This window comes from Oxyura jamaicensis, chromosome 26 (genome assembly GCF_011077185.1).
Source record: "Oxyura jamaicensis isolate SHBP4307 breed ruddy duck chromosome 26, BPBGC_Ojam_1.0, whole genome shotgun sequence".
Taxonomy (NCBI): domain Eukaryota; kingdom Metazoa; phylum Chordata; class Aves; order Anseriformes; family Anatidae; genus Oxyura; species Oxyura jamaicensis.
The window spans coordinates 5,345,111-5,368,364 of NC_048918.1; the positions used below are offsets into that span (position 1 = coordinate 5,345,111).

At 52.4% G+C, this 23,254-nt stretch overlaps 3 protein-coding genes across 5 annotated transcripts in view; 2 read left to right on the plus strand and 1 right to left on the minus strand.

The window, feature by feature from the left end:
• LAMB3 (laminin subunit beta 3) overlaps positions 1-23,254 on the minus strand; it is a 62,850-nt gene that overhangs the window by 26,188 nt on the left and 13,408 nt on the right. The gene's annotated exons all lie outside the window — the stretch shown is intronic.
• On the plus strand, positions 6,245-7,263 carry G0S2 (G0/G1 switch 2). The gene is made up of 2 exons (XM_035346894.1): positions 6,245-6,379; positions 6,628-7,263. The coding sequence occupies exon 2, from the start codon at positions 6,670-6,672 to the stop codon at positions 6,970-6,972; it is 303 nt and encodes a 100-aa protein (XP_035202785.1). The 5' UTR covers positions 6,245-6,379; positions 6,628-6,669; the 3' UTR covers positions 6,973-7,263.
• On the plus strand, positions 13,590-23,246 carry HSD11B1 (hydroxysteroid 11-beta dehydrogenase 1). Of its 3 annotated transcripts, XM_035346890.1 has the most exons (7): positions 19,725-19,739; positions 19,771-19,948; positions 20,441-20,571; positions 21,004-21,115; positions 21,235-21,420; positions 21,700-21,843; positions 22,206-23,042. In XM_035346890.1, exons 2-7 carry the CDS (start codon positions 19,861-19,863, stop codon positions 22,478-22,480), a joined length of 936 nt encoding a protein of 311 aa, XP_035202781.1. In that variant the 5' UTR covers positions 19,725-19,739; positions 19,771-19,860; the 3' UTR covers positions 22,481-23,042. The 3 variants fall into 3 exon arrangements, with proteins under 3 accessions (XP_035202782.1, XP_035202783.1, XP_035202781.1); XM_035346891.1 differs by lacking the exons at positions 19,725-19,739; positions 19,771-19,948; positions 20,441-20,571; ... (2 more) ...; positions 21,700-21,843; positions 22,206-23,042 and adding exons at positions 13,590-14,074; positions 14,697-14,827; positions 15,411-15,522; ... (1 more) ...; positions 17,211-17,354; positions 17,937-18,424; XM_035346892.1 differs by lacking the exons at positions 19,725-19,739; positions 19,771-19,948; positions 20,441-20,571 and adding an exon at positions 14,684-14,827 and having other exon boundaries at positions 22,206-23,246.

A 23,254-nucleotide genomic window follows, 5' to 3' on the forward strand; every position in this document is an offset into this window, starting at 1 on the left:
TGCCTCCTCCTGTAAGATGCCTCCTCCTGTAAGATGCCTCCTCCTGTCTCGGCCGGCTGAGCAGGGGAAGGGGAAAGAAACACTGGAGTGATTTTCAGAGAAAGCAAGAGGAAACGCGCAGCCAGCTCAAGTACCACCCTGCACACTGCAGGCAGGCAAGGCTGTGGGTGATGGACACAGCAATCCTGTGAGCCTTGGCTGAACGCCTGCAGCTGAGTGCCTCTTTGGTCTGTTGTAAAGTCAAACCCGAGGGCACTAAGCCAAGCAGGTCAGCAAATTAATGCTCATTCCTTCAGAAACTGCACTGCTGACGCCAGGGAGGACCAACTGCCCTCCGACCCATCCGAGCTGTCCCCAGTCTCCATGGAGCCAAGCTGTTCACTTCACCTTCCCACCAGTTCCCTCCAAACTTTCCTCCCCAGGTAAATCAGACCCAGCAGCAGCAGAACAGAGGCACTGCATGGTGACAACTCTTGGGAAGCCCACCAACACTGCACACCGACTGTGCCAGAGCCAGCAGTGCTGAGCCCCAGGCTGCTCCGAAATGATGAAACTCCATCCCAGGTTACTGCAAAGCACAGGCTGCTGCGATTCGCCAATGCAAACAAAGGTAGGCCTGGAAAACGCTACCTTAACCACAAGCTTTCCAAATGAGCTTTCCAAACCACCTTCAGCCAGCCTTTGCTCCTCCAGGCTGTTCCAGCAGCTTGCCAAAACAAGGTGAGCAGTCACCTGGCATTCCAGACTCTGCAAGTTCAAACAAGAACAAGAGTGGGAACAGCCTCCTTTACAGAAAACAGGAGGAAAAAAAAAAAAAAAAAAAAAAAAAAAAGGCCATTGCTTAAAGCATCTCCTCCGGATGAGATGCACCACACAGAGCCACTGCCTCCTCATGTTCAGTGACATTCCTGTGGACAGGATCATTTCAGATCCTGCTCTGTGGTGTGTGTGTGATCAGCCTTGCAGCTTGTGTATCCTGTCCCAGAGGTGCTCATCAGAGGCAGAAAAGCCCCACTGCACGTGATCCTATACCCATGGCATGGGCTGGCATCAGCAGGTCCTAGTGCCAGCAATGATCTGAAGGGGACACACGACAGAGAACCCTGTCCCTTCCACAACAGCAGCAACCAAGAGAGATGCTACTGGGTTGGGTTTAAATTTCAGGTGGAAAGAGGTCACAGTGTTTAGAACAGCCAGTGGTTTAAAAGCTCACCTTCCTGTGAGGGTGGGAAGAGCAGCTCATGCACATTGGTCAGCATCACAAGTTCACACTATAACAGCTACACACACGAAGCACCTGCTTTTAAAATTAAGGTCTCCAGCTTGTCAGGCAACCAGAGCCCAGCACCACGTGCCTTCAGGTCACTGGGCTCAGAGCTGGGTGCCAAGGCAGGATGAGTGGGATGAGCAGGATGAGTGGGATGAGCCATGACACGAGGGAGGCACCGCGGGCAAATACTCCCCAGGTGCTGAACCCGGCAGTGAGTGCTCCCAGAGCTGAAAAGGATGTGAGTCGTGTGTGAGTAGATTTGTTTTGTTTCCTCCCTCCTATGTTTGCTGTCTGTTGGGGTGAAAGGCACACAGGTGCCTTAGTCTGTTGGGAGCTTTTCCAGGGACACCATCCGAATTCAGCAGCTTTTGATCCAGTAGTCGAGGCGTGACACCCATTAGCAAGCACTGACCAGCCCTGAATGGCTGCCTTCAATTACTTTAAGTCTCCTCTCTGCTGAGCTCAGAGGAACACAAAAGTAACTGGAAATCAGGGACAGAGCACTGCTTGTAAGGACACTTAATCTCTTGAAACATAAAACCTCCATTACAGGAAAAAGGACACTAACTTAGTATAACTCTATAGCACTGGAGCTACATAAGAAGAAAATTAGGAAAAGTCTGTTCAGGGGTAAGAAACACTGTCAGTGTCACAGCTTTTGGGCAGCTGTCTCCACTGACTTCAGTAACAAAATGATGTTTCCTCCACAGAATCTTTCCATTTCCTATTTTAATCAAACCCGGCCAGCAAACCACCTCCTCACTATGGCACATGCAGATGAGCTAAAACACCACCTTTGCTAATTGTCATCTTCTTCTGAAAGCATTTCAGGAATTTCTAATGCAATTCCAGCTCATCTCCCCAAACCCCTACGCCTGCTTTGAAATCAAATAAAACTTTGAACTGAAAAATCGTTGACCTAGTTTAGGTCTAAATGGGGTTACCCCAGGGGCTTGATGCAGGGCGCAGTGCCCTCGGGCCCAGCCTGCGGCCTGCTGCCCCTCCACGCTCCTGCTCTGTGGCTGCGGGCGCAATAGCGGGCAGACAGAGGGGCCTGGGCAGCCTGCCTGCTTTCCACTGGCAGGTTTGAAACAACTATAATTGCAGGGGAACATCTTTATTTTTGTCATGTCCCCGTTGTCTAAACGAGAAAACATCCCGTTAGGAGAGCAGGCAGCTGCAGGCTGGAGGATTTGGAGGCAGCGTTTTCGGGCCATGGCAGGGGAGCAGGGAGGAGGTTCCTATGCTTCCAGCCCTGCTGGCCAGCAGGGACCCTCAGCACAGCCCTGTGCCCACAACAATCAACAGCAGGAGGGTTAAAATAATTCCAAGAGCTCCCTCGAAGCCGCGCCAGCACCGCTCAGCCCCCATCACAGGGTCCAGAAGCACCCAAGCCTTGTCCAGGCACGGGCACATGGAATATACAGCAACAAATCCTCCCACCTCATCCCTGCTGCTGCTGAGACACAGGGATGATGCTAAGCTACGTTTTGGGAAGTTTCACTGACAGCCAGAGGTCACCTCCGTGGCTCTGCAAAGCCTGGAGCTGTGAGTAGAGCTGGGCAGGGGGGCCTCATCCAGCCCAGGAGTGTGGCCAGCCATACAGCTGGTCAGGAGCCCTCGGACTCGCTGTTCCTGCACAAAAGCATTTTGTTAACTGCATTCGAACCCCTTCTACAAGGTAAATTATATTAAATGAAAATATGGTATTTGGATTCAGAATTGCCCCTCCAGCACAACCCCCTGCAGCAGCTCCGGGCCTCCCCAGGAGCATCAGTATCATTATCCCCATGCAACACAAGCTGCAGCAGCAGGACACAGCTTCAACGTGGGCAGAGCTCCCCAGAAGCAGCCGCGGGCAGCACAGCCCATGTCCTGCGGCAGCCATTTCAGAACAGCCTCACCCGAGCTGGTGGCTCCAGCGCTGGGCACGACGTGGCTCCAGCCGAGCTCAGCACGTGCAAGGCCGGGGGCATCGTCTGGCGAGCCATCACACACCTCGACCTCCCTGCCACCAGTATTTAGGTTAAACCTCGGGTGCTTATGCCGCTTTGCGAATTCAGGCAGAGCTCTTCTTCCAGATGACGTTAAACTCTTGTCATTTTCCCAGCTATAATGCCCGGCTTAATCAAAATTGCAATTAAGCCTGACAACCGCCTCGTGTGGACTCTCCTAAATAAGATTAGGAACAGCTAAAATTAGTCTAATTTAATGTTAATCATTAATCCTTTTATCCATTCTTAATCCAATTTAAATGTCCACACAACGAGCCTGCACAGACTTTGTTACTCCAGTTTAAAACACAACTGAATTAAATATTATTTAGTTAAATCAACACAACTTGAGTGCTGCCATAGGAGGCATTTGCCACAGAGGAATTATTGGCTGCTTGGATAACCCTCAATGCTATCCCAGGCACTGCGCGCACCTTGCAGCTCCAGCTCTTAGTACGCTGTGCTTGCAGACATCCCCATCTATATTTTATGAATACAAAGTTCCTTTTCTAGCCCGCTGGTTGGAAAAGAGGCTTTCAAGTAAAAGGTTCAGGAGGCAAAGAAAATCTTGCTTCATTTTTTTTTTTTTAATTTTTATTTTTAGGGCAAAATGTCATGATTCAAGCACTTCACGCTGACCTTTGTTTCTGGGATTACACCCTGCACAGCTCGGCACTTTCTGGTGTTTGTGCAGGGCCCAAGCAGCTTGCAGCACTCACCGCTTGCCCAGGCTGGAAGGGGAGACCACATCTCACACTGTGGCAGCCAGCCCTGGCTGCAGGAACAGTGACCTTGAACTTTCCCTGTCTAATTGCTGTCTCCTCCAGCTATCTTTTCTGCAATGTTCATTTTTCAAGGCACTGCAGAAGGGAAAAATGTGGCTTAAATATAAGAATTGGCCGCAACCTTTGCTGCCAAGTTGGCAGAAAAGATAAGGACTTTATTTTAAGAAAAAGAAGAAAAAAAAAAAAAAAGACACTAAGGAGGGATAGACAAGTCTTTAGCAACTTTTACAGCCAGTCTCGCAATACAATTTCCTAAGTGCATTCAAAACTTGCAAAAAGAAAAAAATACCCCAGGTTTTCACTGGCAGAGGTTCCTTGGAGTCCTGCTTGCAGCGCAAGCTCCCCCACCCCATGTGACTGCGGGGAAACTTTCAGCCTCCCCACTACGTGCAGAATGTGAGGAGCAGGAGGTGACTCACTGGCTCACATGCGCCCAGGGAAGAGCTCATCAAGAAGAAGAAGAAAAAAAAAAAAAAAAAAAAGCCAACACATTTAATGAACACTTTCCTTTGTGAGGATCCTAGGCATTCGCCTCCCACCACTGCTGAGCCTCACATGGCCCGTGAGTCGTGTACCCAGGTGTGCCAGGAGAGAAAGGGAGGAAAACAGCACGAGGACTGCAAACAGAAGCTTGGCATTGCAGTCCTGACAAAAGGCAGACTTTAGGTTCATTTTATCATGATCCAGTCCAATGATTTTAGGGCATAATTTGGGCAACATTGCCTCTTCTAGCAGTTTTTCAGAAGGGAAGGTGTTTAGATCCTCAAAGGAAAGGAAAGAAGTGACATGGATAACCAACACGAGCTCAAGGAATTCCCAAATTCCTTGAAGTTCTCTCTGTGCCTCTTTCCCCCCCAGAGAGACAAAGCCAGCGCTGGCTCCCAGGCTTTGTCCCACCCACGCTGGGTGCAGGGGCAGGGAGATGTCAGAGGGGTCTCCCCCAGGCAGGCTGTGCTAAAATCCAGCTCAGGGGCATCAAGCCCCCACTCCCTGCACCACCATCCCTCCTTCCCATGTGCTGTGGGGAGGCAGGCGGAGTGTCCCCCCGTTTCCCCTGCTGCTTGCAGGATGAGCCCCGCTTTGGTCCTTGTGGGGCTGAGCCTCACCAGGGCTTGTGGCCGCCTGGCCACCCTGGAGGAGACCCAGGGGAGCCAGCAGTCTCCTTCAGAGCATTGTTCACCAAGGCTCCCTCTGGGCTTCACCTCTCTCCACAGACACCACCAGCCCTGTGCATCAGCTCGCACTGCATACATTTCTATATGCTGCCCTAGTAGAGAAACCCCCAGCATTTCAGCCGTACTGATCGGGTGGGAAGCCTGTCCAGACCCTACAAATTCAGAAGTTGTCGGTCCCAGCAGCTCCCTATGGCTGTAGCTAAAGTCAGCAGCAGCTGAGGTGTACGCAGCTCTCCTGGTACACGCATATGTGCACTGACAGAGCCGGCAGCAGAGGGGCAGCGGCGCAGATGATGCAACGCGCTGTATGTTATTGATGCAATGCTCTTGGGCAGTGAGCCAGGGAAGAAGTGTGACAGTGCTGAGCTCTTTTCTCCCCAAAAAGGAAATACGCTGTCCATTTTGTGAATCATAAGGGAGTTAAGATTACAATGGGGTGTTACGGAGTTTCAGCATCAAACACAGGGAAGTGACAATGTGATCTAACAGGCAGCCCGGAGCTTGCACTGCGGGGGTCATTTCCAGTTACTCCGATTCCCAACAAACTAAGGTGCTGTCCCACGCTGCATCCAGCAGCTTATGGTTCCCTTTGCCACCAGCCGTGCATGAAGCCTTTAACAAATACCTTCACACCGTAACACCTCTGCTGTGCCTCACCGAGACGTGTTTTACCTACTTCTCTGTGAGAACGGGCAGCAAGAAGACATGAAGTTTTGCTGACCCCACCAGCTGAGAGAAGCCCAGCCCCGAGCCCCCCACCCCAGCACCCCGCTCGTGAGCTGCCCACAAGCTCTCTGTCCCCTCGCACCCCCCCGCGCCGCCCGCTACCGCCCGCAGCACGGCTCCCAGCGGCCGCCCGGGGCTCGCTCCAGCCCCGCTGCCAAGCGGCCCCGGGGGACTGCCGGGGGCTGGCCCGGGTCCTGCGGCCGGCCAGGGGGGGCACCGGGGGACCCGTGCTAGCGGCGTGCTCGCGGCGTGCCCGACCCCCCCCCCCGCTTCGGCCCCGCCCGCCCCGGCGGCGATATAAGGCGGGGGCAGCGGGCAGCCGGCAGCAGCTGCAGAGCTGAGCCGCGGCCAGACCAGCAGAGCCGAGCCAAGCCGAGGCAGCCCGCAGCGCTCACCGCCCCTGTCCCGGCCCTGCAGCAGCCGCCTCTGGTAAGGGGGAGCCCGGGGGGACGCGGGGGGACGCTGCGGGGACTCCCCCCTTGCCGCAGCCCCGAGCATCTGCTGAGCCATGGGGCTCCTCCGCCGGCTGCGTTCTCCTCTAGCAGAAATTAACATTCCTCACGTACACGTGGCCGGGGATGGTTGCAGGGAGCGGGGGCCAAGGGGATTGCTGTGACACTGCTGGAGAAAGCCGCTGGATTTAACTAACATGCCTCTCCCTCGCTCTTCCCCTGTAGAACTGACATCTTCCAAACCTGCTGGGGAAAAAAAAAAAAAAAATGGAAACCATGCATGAGCTGATCCCCTTTGCCAAAGAACTGCTCAGCCAGAAGCCCAACAGGAAAATGGTCAAGCTGTACATGCTGGGCAGCATGCTGGCCTTCTTCGGTGTGGTCATTGGTCTGGTGGAGGCAGTGTGCAGTCCTTTCACCTCCGAAGGGAGGCTGGAGGAGGAGGAGAAGAAACCTGCCCCAACACAAGGGCAAACACTTCCTCAGAAACAGGAGGATTTGATCTTGGAAAAGAGCAAGAAGCCGGTGGTGATGCAGCGGGCCCTGGTCACCAGGCAGCACGCCTCCTAAGAGCCCCAAAGCCCAAGAGGTGTCTGCTGAGCAACCAAGCACAAGAGACTCTGCTGTCCTGTTGTACCTGGTGGTGGTTCCAGTAAGAAGAGCGAAGGTTTGGCTGAACGAGGAAGACTGCAAGTGTAAGACTTGAAAGAAACGAACGGTTATAATTTGCTGCTGTGCAGCAGTAGGAAAAAATACCTTTTGTTGGTATAAAAATGTGCAAGATGCACAGCATGGTTTCTTATTTTTATTACAGATGCATTTTACAACATTTTGCAAAATCAATAAATATTTTATATGGTACCAATGCTCTCTAGCTGTGTTCATTTCAAACTCTCCTCTTACGGATTTGCAAATGGGTTTCACTTGCAACTCTGCAGAAGCCTCTGCCCCCCCCCTCGCTGAACAGTGGCGGGCAGTAACCAGACCTGCTCAATGGAGCTCCATCCCTTGGTGTGGCTGCTCTGGGGCAGAGGGGTCGGGGTTTTGCAACTCCAGCAGCTGCTCCCTTCCAAAAATGGGTCAGCAGGGGGTGGGGAGGAGGTGGCCTTGTGTGACAGAGACATTCCCAAAGTTAGAGGTGGGTGTTTCACCTTCTTGGGGTTATCTGAGTTTGATGGCACAGATTCCTGTCTCTGCCATGAGATCTCTTACTGGGCTCCTTCACAAGCTTGTCACTGACACCTGATCGTGGAAAATAGTATTAGGTTCCACTATGACAGGCATGTCACAGCTAGAGAAGCTGCAGCATAGGCAGACATGATGGCACAGTCAGCCTGAAGCAGGTGGAAACAGGGAAAAAAGCCTCAGGGCTGCACCCAGAGCACTGCCAGGATCATTAGAGGACTTCCACCTATTTAAAATCTTTCCTGGGCTTAGTTTTGAACATATCAGATTCTCACTATGCCATGTAAATTAAACTCTCCAGACAGCTACAGCTGAAAGATCCTAACCATGCTACAAAACACAGGGAAGAGAAACAATCCCTGGCAGTCAGAAGTGGGAGGGAAAAATCCCTCTTTATTGGTTCAATGGCAAAGGCAGAGCCAGTGGGGCGGGGACAGGGGCACACCATATACCCTGCCCAGAATCTGGGAGACCAACCCACCAGTACCGAGTTTGCAGATGACACCAAGTTAGATGCGTGTGTTGATCTGCTCGAGGGTAGGAAGGCTCTGCAGGAGGATCTGGATAGGCTGGACCGATGGGCCAAGGCCAACAATATGAAGTTCAACAAGGCCAAGTGCCGGGTCCTGCACCTGGGTCCCAACAACCCCAAACAGAGCTACAGGCTGGGAGATGTGTGGTTAGAAAGCTGCCTGGCAGAGAAGGACCTGGGAGTAGTGGTTGACAGTCAGCTGAATATGAGCCAGCAGTGTGCTCAGGCGGCCAAGAAGGCCAACAGCATCCTGGCTTGCATTAGAAACAGCGTGGCCAGCAGGTCCAGGGAAGTGATTGTCCCCCTGTACTCGGCTCTGGGGAGGCCGCACCTCGAGTACTGCGTTCAGTTTTGGGCCCGTCACTACAAGAAGGACATGGAGGTGCTTGGGCGAGTCCAGAGAAGGGCTACGAAGCTGCTGAAGGTTCTGGAGAACAAGTCTTACGAGGAGCGGCTGAGGGAGCTGGGACTGTTTAGCCTGGAGAAGAGGAGGCTCAGGGGCGACCTTATCGCACTCTACAGGTACCTGAAGGGAGGCTGTAGCGAGGTGGCGGTTGGTCTATTCTCCCACGTGCCTGGTGACAGGACGAGGGGGAATGGGCTAAAGTTGCGCCAAGGGAGGTTTAGGTTGGATATTAGGAAGAACTTCTTTACTGAACGGTTTGTTAGTCACTGGAATAGGCTGCCCAGGGAAGTGGTTGAGTCACCATTCCCGGAGGTCTTTAAAAGACGTTTAGATGTAGAGCTTAGGGATATGGTTTAGTGGAGGACTTGTTAGTGTTAGGTCAGAGGTCGGACTCCGTGATCTTGGAGGTCTCTTCCAACCTAAACTATTCTGTGATTCTGTGATTCTGTAAAAGCAAAACAATTGTTACAAACAGCATGAGGTTATGGAAAATGAAGCAGTGCTGCCTGACACCAATGCCAAGTATAGAGCTCCTCGTAGAGGGTCAGAATCCAAAAATCTAAGAGCATAGCTGAAGTTCCCTTAATTTCATACATTTTTCATAATATATAACCATGCAAATCATTTTGCTGATTAATATTTCAGTCAAAACAAATGAACACAAACAACAGTAGCACTTTGTGGAGGAGAAATCCCATTAAGCCCATGAAAGAACTCTTTTTGGGCTTTGAACCAAGTGTAAGGTACCTTTCCCTCAAGGGGAAAGAAGAGCAGAGTAACTTAAAACATCCTTTGATAATGATTGATTTAGGCCTTTACCAAGCACTTTAGTCTCTGGCAAAGCCGAATGACCCAACACCTCATTGACACCGGTGGAAATGTCAAAGCAAACAGAATGGAGAGCTGAGGTTTGATGGCGGCCACAGGCCAAGCGCCCTAGCTCAGAGCCAGGCTCAGCAGAGCTGAGGCCCTGTGCTGCATGACAAGCCAGGGACCTAAATAAATGCCTATGGTTGTGTCAGGCATGGCAATGCTGCCAGGTCTCAGTTCTCACACATTTCTGTAATGCAGAAACCTCTTTGCTGTGGCAAGCAGAGCTATTAAAATGGATTAGACTGCGATGAGAATTGCTTTTTTGTCCCAGTCAGCTGCAAGCTCTGACAATCACACGCTGATCAGCCCTTCCCAACAAGGTACCGGTCTCTCAACCTGCCCTAAAGGAAAGGGAGAATTTAAGAAATGGGGTTATGGGGGCCCAGCTTGCGAGGCCAGGGGCAGCGAGGACGCTCAGGGCGAGCCCACCCACGGTGGCCCCGGGCAGTGTGGTCATGCCGCGCACACTGCCCGCTGCGTTCTGCCAGCATCATGCTGCCCTCGCCTCCTCTCCACCGTTATCCAGTCACGGGGTTTATGAGCTTAAAGCAAAGAGGTTTGTGGAACAATCAAAATAGCTCCTCCTAAGACAGCTAATGGGATTAGACAGCTAAACCGCCGCACCGTGCCGGCAGTTCTGGAGCCAACTCGGTAAAGCCATGCCTTGCTGAAGGCGATCTGCCTCCTGACGTCCTGTGAGGGCTGAGGCCATTGCCCGGCACACGTTGCCTTATGGGTCAATCTGCGGGGTCAAGCCTGTGCGTTACCACTTCCACAACAGCTTGCCTCGGATTTCAGACAGGACTGCCTCTTGGCAGGGCAGCTGATTAGATGCAATGGCTGATTTTACCACAGTGACCACAAAAAGGCCCATTTACGCCACACAGTGACAAACTCCATGCATACAGGAGATTAGTAATCCATTTAACATCACTTTATGATGAATGGCAGGCTTGCCAAATGGAGTAGATTAAAATGCTTCAGCAGACTTCCTGGTCTTTAAACCGCAGCAAACATCTCCAAACCAGCCTGCTGCCCAGCCCCATCTCCTGAGACCCTGAACACCCACACCCCAACGCTGACAACAGAAAAATGGTACTAAACCCTCCCGATAACACATGCAAAAACCACGTGCAGTTGGCAAAATGCATCCACACACCCTGGCAGCGAAGCACAGCAGAGCTGCTCCAAAAGCCCCAGCTGTGAATTGCAGAGGGAAATCACAGTCATAAAAGCTGGGATAAACCAGGGAGTGACCAGGTGGGATATGTAAGCTGTACAGTCAGTGCTAGTGAGGACTTCTGAGGTGAGCCACAGCATAGGAACATGTGGGGCATTTAAGACCAAGTTAAACCAAAGTACTGAGGGATAAGCTCTTGAGGAGAGCCACACGTTGCCTAAGGTGTGCTGCATGTTGCTGAAGCCACCTGAGGTTGATTTCTGTTTTTCTGTTTCTTTTAGAAATTGTCTGAATGCAGTTTAATCCAACCTGTAAATATGTAGTTTTCCTGATGCACTAAATCCTAAGGAAAATAGCAGCTGGCATAAGAACTGATACATATTTGTCTCTGTCCTCCCTGCAGCACATCTTCAGAGATCTGATGTCAGCTTTGAGCCATTGCCCAGGCCTTCAATAACACGAGCACCAAAAATGCAGCAGCCCTCCCACCCAAGCCAATTGCTTCAAGGACGTGAGCTGAATGCCTTTAGAGTCGTGGCTTGCTATTCGTAGGCAATGGATGTTTCAAAAGCTGCCAGGCTAAATTTAGGGGCCCAGATAAGCACATCAGCCTCTCCCACCCAACACCAAGGGCATTGGGAACATGGAGAGTGGCCAAGACCCAAGACAGCCACAGCCATGGTACCAACAATAACATGTCAAGGCAGCAATTCCTGATTTGGTCACACAGGAAAAAATAAATGTAGTGCTTAGGAATGGCTTAAACATCACAGTATTTTCCCTAAACTTGTAGTGAGTACAAACACTCTGTCAAACCCAACTCTGTCCTACAATCATCGCACGCCTCCCTTGGGAGCTGAGAGCACACTTCTCAGGAGCGGTGCTGCGGCAGCGACAGCAGTTGCAGGACGTGGGCACTGCCCGTACACCGTGCCCAGGAGGCTCCACGAGGCTGCCTGCACCGTGCCAAGACACACACCGACCTGCTGCAACACGACAGCATCACATTGCCATGCCCACAGCCCCAGTGTGAGCATAACCGAGGGTAACCCTCTGTAACGGCGATATCCCTCTTATAAGGAAAGGAAATAGACTTACTCTTGTGATAAAGTACTGGAGAGCTAGGTGTGAGAAATAATGTTTTAACGTCTACATGATAAAGGAAAGCAAGGTGGGAAGAACGGGAAAATCATCTGCAATTAACAAAGATTTGATAATGGGTTAAAAAAAGCCAAATATCACTCAAAAGAGAAAAAAAAAAAATGTGGTATTCCAAGTTCTGCCAAGTGCTTTTGAGTTCCTGAGCTGCATGCATGAGCCTGCCTAACCCCCAGCCCTGCCCCTGAAACTCTCCTTCCCCAACGCGCCTCGCTGCCGTGCACGGCAGGGACCCTCCAGCAGCTGCCCTTTGCTGCTCCGCCAGTTTTTGTTGGAACAAGCTTCTTCGTGCCTTCATTTCCTCCAAGTGAGCTCCAGGCAGCACTAAATGGAGAACCTCCCGTGTGCAGAGCAGTTAGCACAATGCTAAGCACCGTGCCGTGGAAAACACGGCTGCAAACAGGTGAGCGATGCCAAAGCGACTTGCAGCAGGGGGAAGGTGTCCAGGATAATTTGGGTGAAGCTGTTTCAGATCAAAGGCTGCTTCCCCCTCCACCAGTGCTCCATCTCACCAGGCACGCTGCCGGCCTCTACCTGTAAAGCTGGGAAGGTTTGGCAGCAGTGGGGTCAGGACCAGCCTTGTGGGCTGAGTTCAGTCACTCGGATCAGAAAATATTTCTCCGCATTCGCCTCTTCCTGCCCTCCTCTCCCTTTCTGCACTCCCCACCCTGAAGAAGAGGTTAAAAACAAGTTCTTAAGTTGCATAGAGCAAAACAAACCCAGAAAAAGCTTCGAGTGGGAGTGAGGAGCCACAGCGCCTGGCCAGGTGACAGGCAGCGAGGAGGAAATCCACGCAGGCAGCAGCAGTGAAGAACAGCCCTGGCTGGGGGCTCGAGGGCCACCACGCCTCCCCCCCCCCAGTCCTCCCAGGCCACAACAGCATCCACGCACACCCCTCCACCCATGCAACATCCTAATGCCAGAAATAAAAAACATCATGTTAAAAGAGCCTCTCTCCTTGCCCGCAACACAGATCTCGGCCGAGGGAGGGCTAACTGGCTCGTTGTTTTCAAGCCAAGGAATGAAATGGCTGCCCCATGATCATGGCTCAAGTTCAAAGCTGCAGGACTTGGGAAAAGGCAGAGTTACTATAGTGCTGTTATCTGACCAGAGGTGGGATAAGTGCTTACTACCAGAGGGTAAGAAGAGACTGAAGTAGAAAGGCATAAATAAGATTTTAGAGACATATTATAGCAGGATCAATACCTGAGAGCCCCTCTGCTCTGCTATGTTATTAAATTAAACCATCTTTATTTTAAATCTCTAATATATATATATATATTAATCTTTTAGTAATTCTTTCTGGTTCCTTATGGTGTAGGGGTCTGTGAGGAATAAAAACTACCTGCATCCAGTGTGCCTGCATGGATCAGACCCTGCTGCAGCTCTGGCACTGCCAGCGAGGCACTGGCCCCAGTTATCGCAGCTTCCCCAGGCCGGGAAAGAGCAGCACGGGATAGAGCCTGGCAGGCTCAGCCCCCGTCCCCACCTAGCACCACAGGTACCAGCACTCTGCGAGGCAGATCCCAGCGCTGGACCCACACTAGAGCATGATATAATCCTATTACGCAAGATCGCTGACATCAAACCTGCTGCTGCCCGGACACAGCACGACAGCGGACGCTACGTGTTTTTTCCTTGGACTACATTCACTCACAAGTAAGGAGGAAGCTGCGAAGCTCCTGCAATACTCCAAGCGGGAGGGAGCTCAGCAGCAAACCTCGTCTCAGCAAAGCAAAGCCTTTTCTGAGCTGTTGGGTACGGGGACACCCTGCGGGGTCGCAGCGCAGTGACGCCCCGGGCAGGGGGTCCCGGTGGCTGTCCCCATGCCTGTCCCCCCACGGTCGGACCCGCCCGCGCCCAGCACCAGTGGGAATAAAAGAGGAGCTTCAGCCACCTGCACTGGGCTGCCTCTGATGTTCTGTGAGTGAAACTTGATGCTGTTCGGCAAAGACACACCTCTTCCAGGGTGTTGTGCGAAATTCTGCATTTTATCTTAGGGACAGGAAATATGAAAAGAGCCGGGCAGAGCTCGGAGCAGCACCACCAGTTAGGCCGAGGCTCCCCGGCTCCAGTGGGGAGCAGATCAAAGGTTTTGCTTCGCTTAACAACCCCACTGCGATTTTTCAGTGCTCTGGAAGTTGCAATTCCTTCGCAACAGGTTTTGAAAGATTGGCACTGCTGCCTCCTTCGGGAGCAGCTCTGCAGAGGTTTTTTTCCTCCGTTCTCTTTCATGCTCAATTTCCAGGGATGGGTCGGTTGCAAAGGATTCTCATTCCTTTTTTGGGACTGGTTTTGGCCTTCTGCTTTTATTCTGCGAGGGAGAATTTCCAACCTGGTAAGTATTAAAAGTGAATCTGTCCTTAACTAAAATATTAAAAGGCACATCCGAGTGCTTTGCATGGAAACTGTACAGAGCTTGGACCAAGCCAGGTCCAAGCCTTTGTGGCAGGGCTGATAAAGGAGCATTGTTTTAGCAGAGATTCAAACTCAAATTGAGCAAGTAACATGCAGAAAGAGTTTCTGATGGAGCAGGTGAGGCAGGGGCTTCTGAAACAGAGAAGGCTTTGAACACTTCACGTTCAAGTCTGTAAAAAAGTTTGTAAACGTGGCTTTTAAATGTTGGATTTAAAATTTTGAAGCATGTACTTAGCGGATGTTTTTTATTGCAAAAATAGCTGTGTTTGTTTATAAGTTGTGTTCTGATCCATGAAAAAGCTTCTGAAAGAGCCAAGAACTGTCCCCGTGTTGCTGTGGTCAGTTCAAGCTGCAGCTGCTCCTTGGTGCAGCTCTTCCAGGAGAGGGAGGAGATGTCTCGGTGCGAGACGGAGCACGAGGCTCCGCGCTTGCAGGCAGGCTTGCGCAGCTTGCAACTAACTGCTGCTTGAGGGCATGAGGGGATGTTATTTACTTTTTAAATAGGGTTTGGATAAATTATACCCATGTGCCTTGGTCCCCAGAGATGCTGAAGGGGAAGCGTGTGATCGTCACTGGAGCAAGCACTGGAATCGGGGAGCAGATGGCGTACCACCTGGCGCGGATGGGAGCCCACGTCCTGGTCACTGCACGGACAGAGGCCAAGCTGCAGAAAGTAAATGGCAAGCTGAGCACTCACACATGCATGCTCAAGGCAGTGCACACACAAAAGTAGGAAGGCCAATCTCACATCACAGGTACATACATAAATACATGTGCATGTAACTGCCCCAGCACAAACGCCAGATGTGCACGGTTCTGTTCACGGGTATGCAAACTTATGGTCTCTGGGGCTCCTGCACGCTCAGAAATCACTTTCCTGCAGGCATGCACTCTGCACGGCACGTACTTCACTATTTGAACTTGCTCGCTTATGTACACATCTCCCCATATGCATAGGCTCCATCAGCACACACGCCCTCATTCCACTGCAGTGAATATCAGCTCCTGCTCGCCCTGCACACACACAGCTCCAGCACAGACCACGTCGCTAAAGAGCCAGACCGCCTTGGGTCACGCGTTCCCCAGAGGAATCATTTCTCAGGCTCTCTTTGAAGCTCAGAGGCTCCGGACACTCCCAGAAGCCCTGCAATGCAGTTTTGGGACAGGGGCACGTTTCGGGGAGCAAGGCGCCCTCCCCGTGGCAGCGCCCGGCCCCCGGTGCGGGCGGTCTCTGACGTGCCGTGTTGCCGTCGCAGGTGGTGGAGCGGTGCCGGGAGCTGGGGGCTGGCTCGGCGCGGCTCGTCAGCGGCAGCATGGAGGACATGGCCTTTGCCAAGCGGGTGGTGAAGGCAGCCGAGGCCGAACTGGGTACGTCCGCAGCCTGCTTCCCGCCAGCCAGCGGCAGGTTAGAGATGCTGCAGCTCTCCAGCACACTGCTTTTTGTTGTGTGCCCACTAAGAAAAATCGGTACCTGATAAGAAAAACGCAGAAGAAATGGGGATGGGGAGAGGTTTGCCCTAATTCTGCCCGCTGCAGCCCAGCTCTGCCCCTCTGCCCAGCCTGCACCACTTCAGCGCAGGCTGAACTGCACTCCCAATTTCATCTCAGTGCCCTCGTAACATCCTGTCCCAGTATCACAATCCTGGATTTCATCACTGCAGGCTACTGTGGGCTAAACCACCCACCAGGCCCGCAGCAGCCTTGCTACTCTGGTCATGGGTCATCACTGCGGAAATGCAATATTTCAGCTCGATGCAGCACACTCCCTCTCCCAACAGGGGTCCACAGACAACTCAAGAGCAGTCTCTCCCTTGTGCCATATTATTTGTGCTTCAACCAGGGGAAAAAATGTCACAACAGCTTTCTTGCCTAGGACGAGTCAGATAAGCCCAGCACATTTCTGTTGGCAACCACCACCCAGACCGTCCCAGCTCTCACAGCTCTGACCCAAAAAAAACTGACCCCAAAAGATTCTGACCCCCAGATTTTTTGCTTGCATTGATTCTGCTGCCAGGAAAGGCTCTGTCCTGTCCACGGCAGCCATCTCCCACCACACACTAATGCCTGCTCCTCTGCTTTCAGGGGGCCTAGACATGCTGATTCTTAATCATGTCGGCAAGTCATACTTCAGTTACTTCGATGGTGACGTCGAGCACGTCCAGAAGCTCCTGGACATCAACTTCCTCAGCTATGTGACCATGACAGTCTCTGCCCTGCCCATGCTGAAGCAGAGCGGGGGCAGCATCGTAGTGGTCTCATCCATGGCAGGTGAGTGGGAGCAGGGTGGGGGACATGGGACTGTCATAAAACACTGTGGGCTGGTTTTCGTGAGTAGGAAACACACAGAGACACCGGGCATCTCAAATGGACTGCTTAACACACTCAAAGTAACCAAAAACAGCAGGTCTTTTTCACATTTCTCAGTGGAATTTGTTCTCTGATGCAATCTGATTGCCCCAGCTTGCTTTCTGACTGGCCCTGTAATTAAACCCCACGCCCTGGTGCTGGGCTCATTAGCACAGCTGACCTTGTACAGCTTCAGTTTTGTGAAGAAAAGTGGAAATGTAATTATTTCATGCTGCATTGGTCCTCTGACTATAGGTCAAGTGCTTGACCTACCAAATATTCTGCTCTGCAAATATTTGTAGAGTCAGTTACTGACTGACCTAATAAACTTCTGTTAAGTCAGGGGACTAAATTAATAACAGCTGTCCCCACTCACAGCTGGTCTGTTGGTTGGTCTTCTGGCGATCAGCTTAGCTCAGAATCCAGAGACTAGAGATTAAACTTTGCTCTGTCTCTCCCCTCTGAGGGTTTCGTAGCTGCTGCCTGCTGCTCATAGCCTGAGTGGAGACGTAAGACATGCTGTTGGATTTACAGCCATAAAAGAGCTGGACCCTGAGGGGAATGCTTTGTAGTCCTGCTGTTGGTGCTAGGATGATGCTTCCCTAACAGCAAACTCCCTTTGGGTAAAATACTTTATCTGATGAAGTGCAAAACAGAGGCTTATGTGGCACAGCTTTCCGTGCTTTAATGGAACTTCTCTCTGTGTCTAGGTAAAGTTGGGTTTCCCTTTACGGTCCCCTACTCTGCAACTAAGTTTGCCCTGGATGGATTTTTCAGCTCCTTGAGGCAGGAATTCAGCATCCAGAATGTAAACGTTTCCATCACGCTCTGCATCCTCAGCTTCATTGATACTGGTAAGATCCGCACCGCTTGGTCTGGCTGAGCAGGAACCGAGCATCGTGTTTTCAGCTCCCTGCACCTCTGGTGCTGCTTTTCCTCTGGCCCTGCCATAGCACGAGTGCATGCAACATGACCTCTGATCTCTGCAGGCTCCTACCTCTCTGCCACCAAAAAAACTTGCTTAAAACTATTTTAATTCCCCACACTATGTAAAATCAGCCGCTGCACAGAGGCTGGCACAGCCTAAAATTCAAATTTAAATGGATGTGCCAGCCACATGCCTCCCCTTAGTCTCATCTAGTGATGCAACAACCAGCTACCGCAGTGTGAGCACATGATGAGAACGACTTGAAAATCTCTGTGTATGTTGGACAACAGAGAGGAATGTTGTATCATGAAGTTACTTCTATTTTCAAGTGCATACTGATATGCCCAGTTTTAGTAATTCCTTCACAAGTTCTGCTTCCCCCATTCACATTAACTAAATGTGGTGGCCTTCCGCAGCCCCTTGGTTTGCTCCTCACAAGGCAAACTTCAAGGAGAGGACAAAAAGGGCAGCCTGAGCCTGACCAAAGCTCCCCTTGTTCCCTGGCTAGAGAGCGCCGTGCGCGCTGCTGCTGACGTGGTCCTGATGTCCCCAGCCCCCAAAGAGGAGTGTGCCCTGGAAATCATCAAGGGGGGTGCCCTGCGTCAGCGTGAGGTGTACTACAAATACGCTTTGACCAAAATCCCCCTCCTGCTTCGGGACTGGGCCGCGGAGCTGCTGGACTACCTGGTCCGGCAGCACTACCAGGTGGAGCGCCCGCCGGCTGCCTGAGCGCCCACGCAGCCCCCGCGCCTGCCTGTTGGTGCCTCGCTCGTCCCTGTCAGAGATCGGGGCTTTAAAACGTTCTTCAGTTATCTGTAAGGTAATCGCATCGCCCCCAGAGGGCCTGGCTGACACAACCCCACGCTGTGGTACGGGATGTGGCAGCGGGGAAGTGCCCGCGCCTGCAGCATCCCATCCGGTTAGACCCATTCCCTTCCCCTAGACAAGGGAAAAGTAGTAACAAACTAATTGTTAAATAAAACTCAATAGCTTTACTGTGGTGTGTTCTGTGTTTGTTTTTCATTCCCTCTTTCTCCGTTACTAAATGCTGTTGTAAATAGGCATAATTCCATTGACTTGCCTTTCTCAGCAAATTGAACCTTTGCAGTAATCCTTCATTGTTTCATTTCAGGAATAACAGTCTCTAGCCTATTTTTTCTTTAGCTTAATGACCAAATTAAATGCAAATCTTTTCACCGAGTTTATTCTTTGGGGTACAGTTCTTGACACAAACATTGTACAGCAAAATGCCTTCCAGCCACACAGAGCTGCTGCGCTGCCAAGCCCCAGCCACAAGCACGGTGCCAGGCATGGTGCTCGCAGGGGGAGACACCCGGGTACGAGCCTGCAGCCAGCCCGGCACAGCTTCCCTTACCTCCGGAGCTTTTACACCTAACCTGGCTGCAGTCGCCTGAGCAACACCCATGGCATCCCCAACCAAAAACCAGTGCCTGCCTTCCAGCTGTCACCTGGTTCAAGATGAAGAAATGAGAAACCTCCCTTGGGCCCTTCCCCAGCATCATTTTGCTCCTATCTTTCTAAAGAGAACTGGGAACCGGCATCTCTGTTCTCTTTATCCTGACACCTACTGCTCAAATCAGTGCACGCAGAGCAGGTTTTGCCCTTTGCTACTTTCTCTGAGAAAATTGTTTGCAAATCAGTTTGCCATATGCCCAGGCAGATGCTGAGCAGTGTGACACACAACGCTTGTGAAAGCTGAAGATCTTTATTATTCACCCGCTTGGCTCTTTACTGCCTTTCACAATCTGCCTCACTGGATTCCTCAAGACTGAGTTTTTTAGGTCTAAGAGCCACCACCCAGCAAACTATCAGCATTACACCGATAACGATATTACACAGCATAAACCTGGAGCACTGATAAGGATCTAGAAACACCAGCTTTGCCAGCCCTGCTCTCTCTAGGTATTTGTGTGAACCCGCACCACAATGATCACCACCGATCAATAAATCTTCGTGGCACCCAGAGAGGAAGGAAGGGAAGCTCAGACTCGCTTTCAGACACAAAGCAGAAGAGAGAAAGCTGACAGTCCTGGGAGGTCTGGGCTGGGGGGACACGGGTGTCCCAGCCCCGAAGGCGGTCACCAAACAAGGCACCCACTGCTCCACTGAGCTGGAAGCTTTCAAGGGCTGGTCTTCAGCACCCTCAGAAAACACTCCTGAAATTCACAGCAGGAGAAGGGTGCAAAGGGACAGCCTAAAGTCCAAAGCAACACTCTCTATTAGGTTAATGTTTGCTAAATTACAGGAAGCACAAAAAGAAGGTCCAATAGGCACCAGCAGCCTTGTGTAAGATGAGAACCAGTTCAGCCCTGCCATCACTGGCAGCCCAATTCGCACTGCGCTGACACGGCCACCCGCCCGTGCTTGGAGCTGCACACTCCGTCCTGCTCCCACCTGGTGCTGGCAGAGGGATGGGGCTGTTCCTGAAGGTTGTCATCCCCTTGATGGGGCTGGGGCTGGCCGTGTATTTTTATTCAGCACCTGAGAGTTTCAGCGAGGGTAAGTGATTGAACAGGAACACTGCAAGCCCAGCTGGCAAGGCTGCTGCCCGCGTGGCAGCATGGAGCCAAGCAGCCCGGCCTGAGCTGTTCAAGGGTTTTCCAAAGCGTAGCTGGAAGAGCCAAAGTGTGGGGGTGAGGGCTGCGAAGGAGCACAGAGGTGCTGCAGGTGGTTGAAGCCTCCTGTGCCATGCAGGAGAAGCTCACAGGATTGTGCTTGGGTCTGCTGGGCTTGCACTCTTAGATCTCAGCACATTCATTAATTTAGCAAACACGCAGTTATCCATTTTAAACATTTAATCCTTGCCTGCAATGATTGTCAGCTCCTGGCATTTTCAAAAGCAGCTCCTGACCAGGCTGGACACAGCTCAAGCCCGTTCTAACCGGGCTGGAGCCCAGGCGGGGTCCGCACCAGCGTCTGCACGGAGGAGCCGCCTGCAGGGGCCTGGGCAGCGTGAGCCATGCACGGCTCTGAGCTCTGCGTCCTCTCCAGAGATGCTCCGGGGGAAGCGGGTGATTGTGACGGGAGCCAGCAGCGGCATCGGGGAGCAGATGGCGTACCACCTGGCACGCATGGGGGCCCACGTCCTGCTCACGGCACGGACAGAAGCCAAGCTGCAGAAGGTGAGTGCAGGCAGCACGCGGCGGGTGCCCCAAGCACGGCAGTGATCCAGAGCCCCACGGGCAGGCAGAGCGCTCGGGTGTTCACCCAGCTCACAGACGTGGCAATGCCAGAAACCTGGCAGATTCCCCACGGTTCCCCCCACAGCACCCCACGTTCCATTTGCAATGCGCTCAGTTCCTGGTCTGACCAGCCCTTACGCTTTCTCCAAGACTCAACAGTTTTTGCTTCCACTATGCCACAGAATCAAACTTCAGCGGTCATATTCCTGCTTATAAATATTAAATATTTAGCTCAGGGGGGCATTAACTCCCTGCAGAAACTTCCCTTGAGGAATGCCTCCCCCCGAAGGCAGGGGGATGCTGTGGGACAGGCAGACGCGCTGCCCACCCGCCCCAGTCCCCTCGCCAGTGCCGCTCTCGCTGTCGCTGCAGGTCGTGGAGCGGTGCCTGGAGCTGGGCGCCGCGTCCGCCCGCTTCGTGAGTGGCTCCATGGAGGACACCGTGTTCGCCGAGAAGGTGGTGAAGGAGGCCGAGAACACCTGGGGTGAGTGATGGGTGCTGCCCCCTCCTCTCCCACGCCACGTTTCAGGGCCGTCCCGGCCACCAGAAAGCAGCTTTGTTCTGAGATGCTGGCTGCCACTAGCAAAGGTGCTCTGCTTCCAGGAGGCCTCGATATGCTCATCCTGAATCACATCGGCTACTCTTCCTTCAACTACTTCGATGGGGATGTGGCACATGTACGAAAGCTCCTGGAGACTAACTTCCTCAGCTACGTGGCGATGACCGTGACTGCCCTACCCATGCTGAAGGAGAGCGAGGGCAGCATCGTCGTCGTTTCGTCTGTGGCAGGTGAGCACATGAGGGGCCAGGCTCTCCGTACCACGTCCCTCCCTCTGCCTGCTGCGAGAATTAGGACTGTGAGGCAGAGCCACCCCACCAGGAGCCCAGCATCAGAAGCTGGCTTACATCCTGGATGCACGATACAATGCTCTGGGCTTTTACAGCCCCTGCCCTCAGAGATCCTGTATCACAGTATCGTAGCTACTTGAAGGGCAAGAGGAGGGGAGAGCCATGCAGCTTTGTGCCTGCCCAGCACACATGAACACTGATCTTGTGCCTTTGCCCCAGGTAAAGCCGGTGGCCCATTTATTGCTCCCTATTCTGCAACAAAGTTCGCCTTGGAAGGATTTTTCAGCTCCTTGCGACATGAGTTCATCATAGACAACGTCAATGTTTCCATCACGCTCTGCATCCTGGGCTTCATTGACACCGGTAAGCTCGACACCACTGGGGCTCATGGCCTGGGGAGGGCACGTCCAGGCAGAGCCGAGCCCAGCACCACAGTGCAGGGCTTCACCAATTGCCCTGCACAATTTGGGAAATGGAGCCTCAGCACTAAAATAAATAAATAAATAAATAAATAAAATCTGCTACCTTTGCAGTAAACTCACAGGAGGTGGGGATTTATCCTCAGGAGAGGGAGAGGAACGGGAAGGATATTGCTATCACTTTGCAGCTATTCCACAGCCAGGGCCCAATCCCCAGCATTTAGGGGTTTGTTAGGGGAAGCTACTGGCACCCTGGTGCCTGCAGCAGCCCCGATGTGACCCGGCTCCCCCTCTCTGTCTCCCCAGACAGCGCAATGCGGATGGTCTCACATGCCATCAGGGCGGCCCCATCACCCAAGGAGGAGTGCGCGCTGGAGATCATCCGCAGCGGGGCCCTGCGCCAGCGCGAGCTGCACTACCCGCGCGGTGTTGTGACCGGGATGCTGCTCCTGCGCAGCCTGGCCCCCGGCTTGCTCGACACCCTCATCAGGAGCAACGTCATCGTGGAAAACGTCCAGAGAGCGCCGCCACTCCATGGCACTGGGGTGCCCCCGGCCGGCTCCCCGGGGTCGGGGCGTTAGTGCAGCTCCACGTGCCCGGAGTGGCCCCACACCGACGCGCCCCACTGTGCGTGTCTCCAGAAAATCCCACCCCAAAACGGCACGTGGGGATGCTTTGTGAAGACAGCACAGCTGGGAACACGGGGCCCCTCCGGAGCTGCCCACGCAAGACGGGACACCAGAAAACGACATCGCACAAAAACATCTCTTTTAGTTTGGACACTTGCAGCTGGCCTCTGCTGATCAAGAGGAGTGTGCAGCAGGGCTCCCCCTCACCAGCCGTTCTCTTCCCCTGGCTCCACAAAAGCCAAAAAAGCCAGAAATCCACAAGGCTGGAAACACAGAGGGGTTCGGGAAGCATGCTCAGGCTGTGTGCTTCGCTGCACGTGTTCTCTGCATTTCAGCGCATCCCTCTCAAAGGGGGGATTAAGTAAAAGGTAATTAACATGAAAGGCAACTGGGCCCGTAGCACAGAGCCTCCAGCTTCTGAAGGAAATATGATGGGATTCAGAGTGGCTCAATTGAAACATGAAAATCTTCAGTGACCTAGTTAAAATTAGATATTAAAAAAAAAAAAAAAAAAAGTTATTTAGACTTAGGGAAGAGGATTATAAAGCAGAACTGCATGGGTTGAGTGCAAAGGGGACTGGGCTCCTGAATGGGGATTTAGGCCAACCCATGCAAAATGCCCAGAGAAAACCACAGGAGAGGGTCTTTGAACTGGAACAGTTTTTTCCTGTATCCTCTCTAGGATGGTCTTTGGAAAAATAAACCTTACATTACTTTATAGCATCT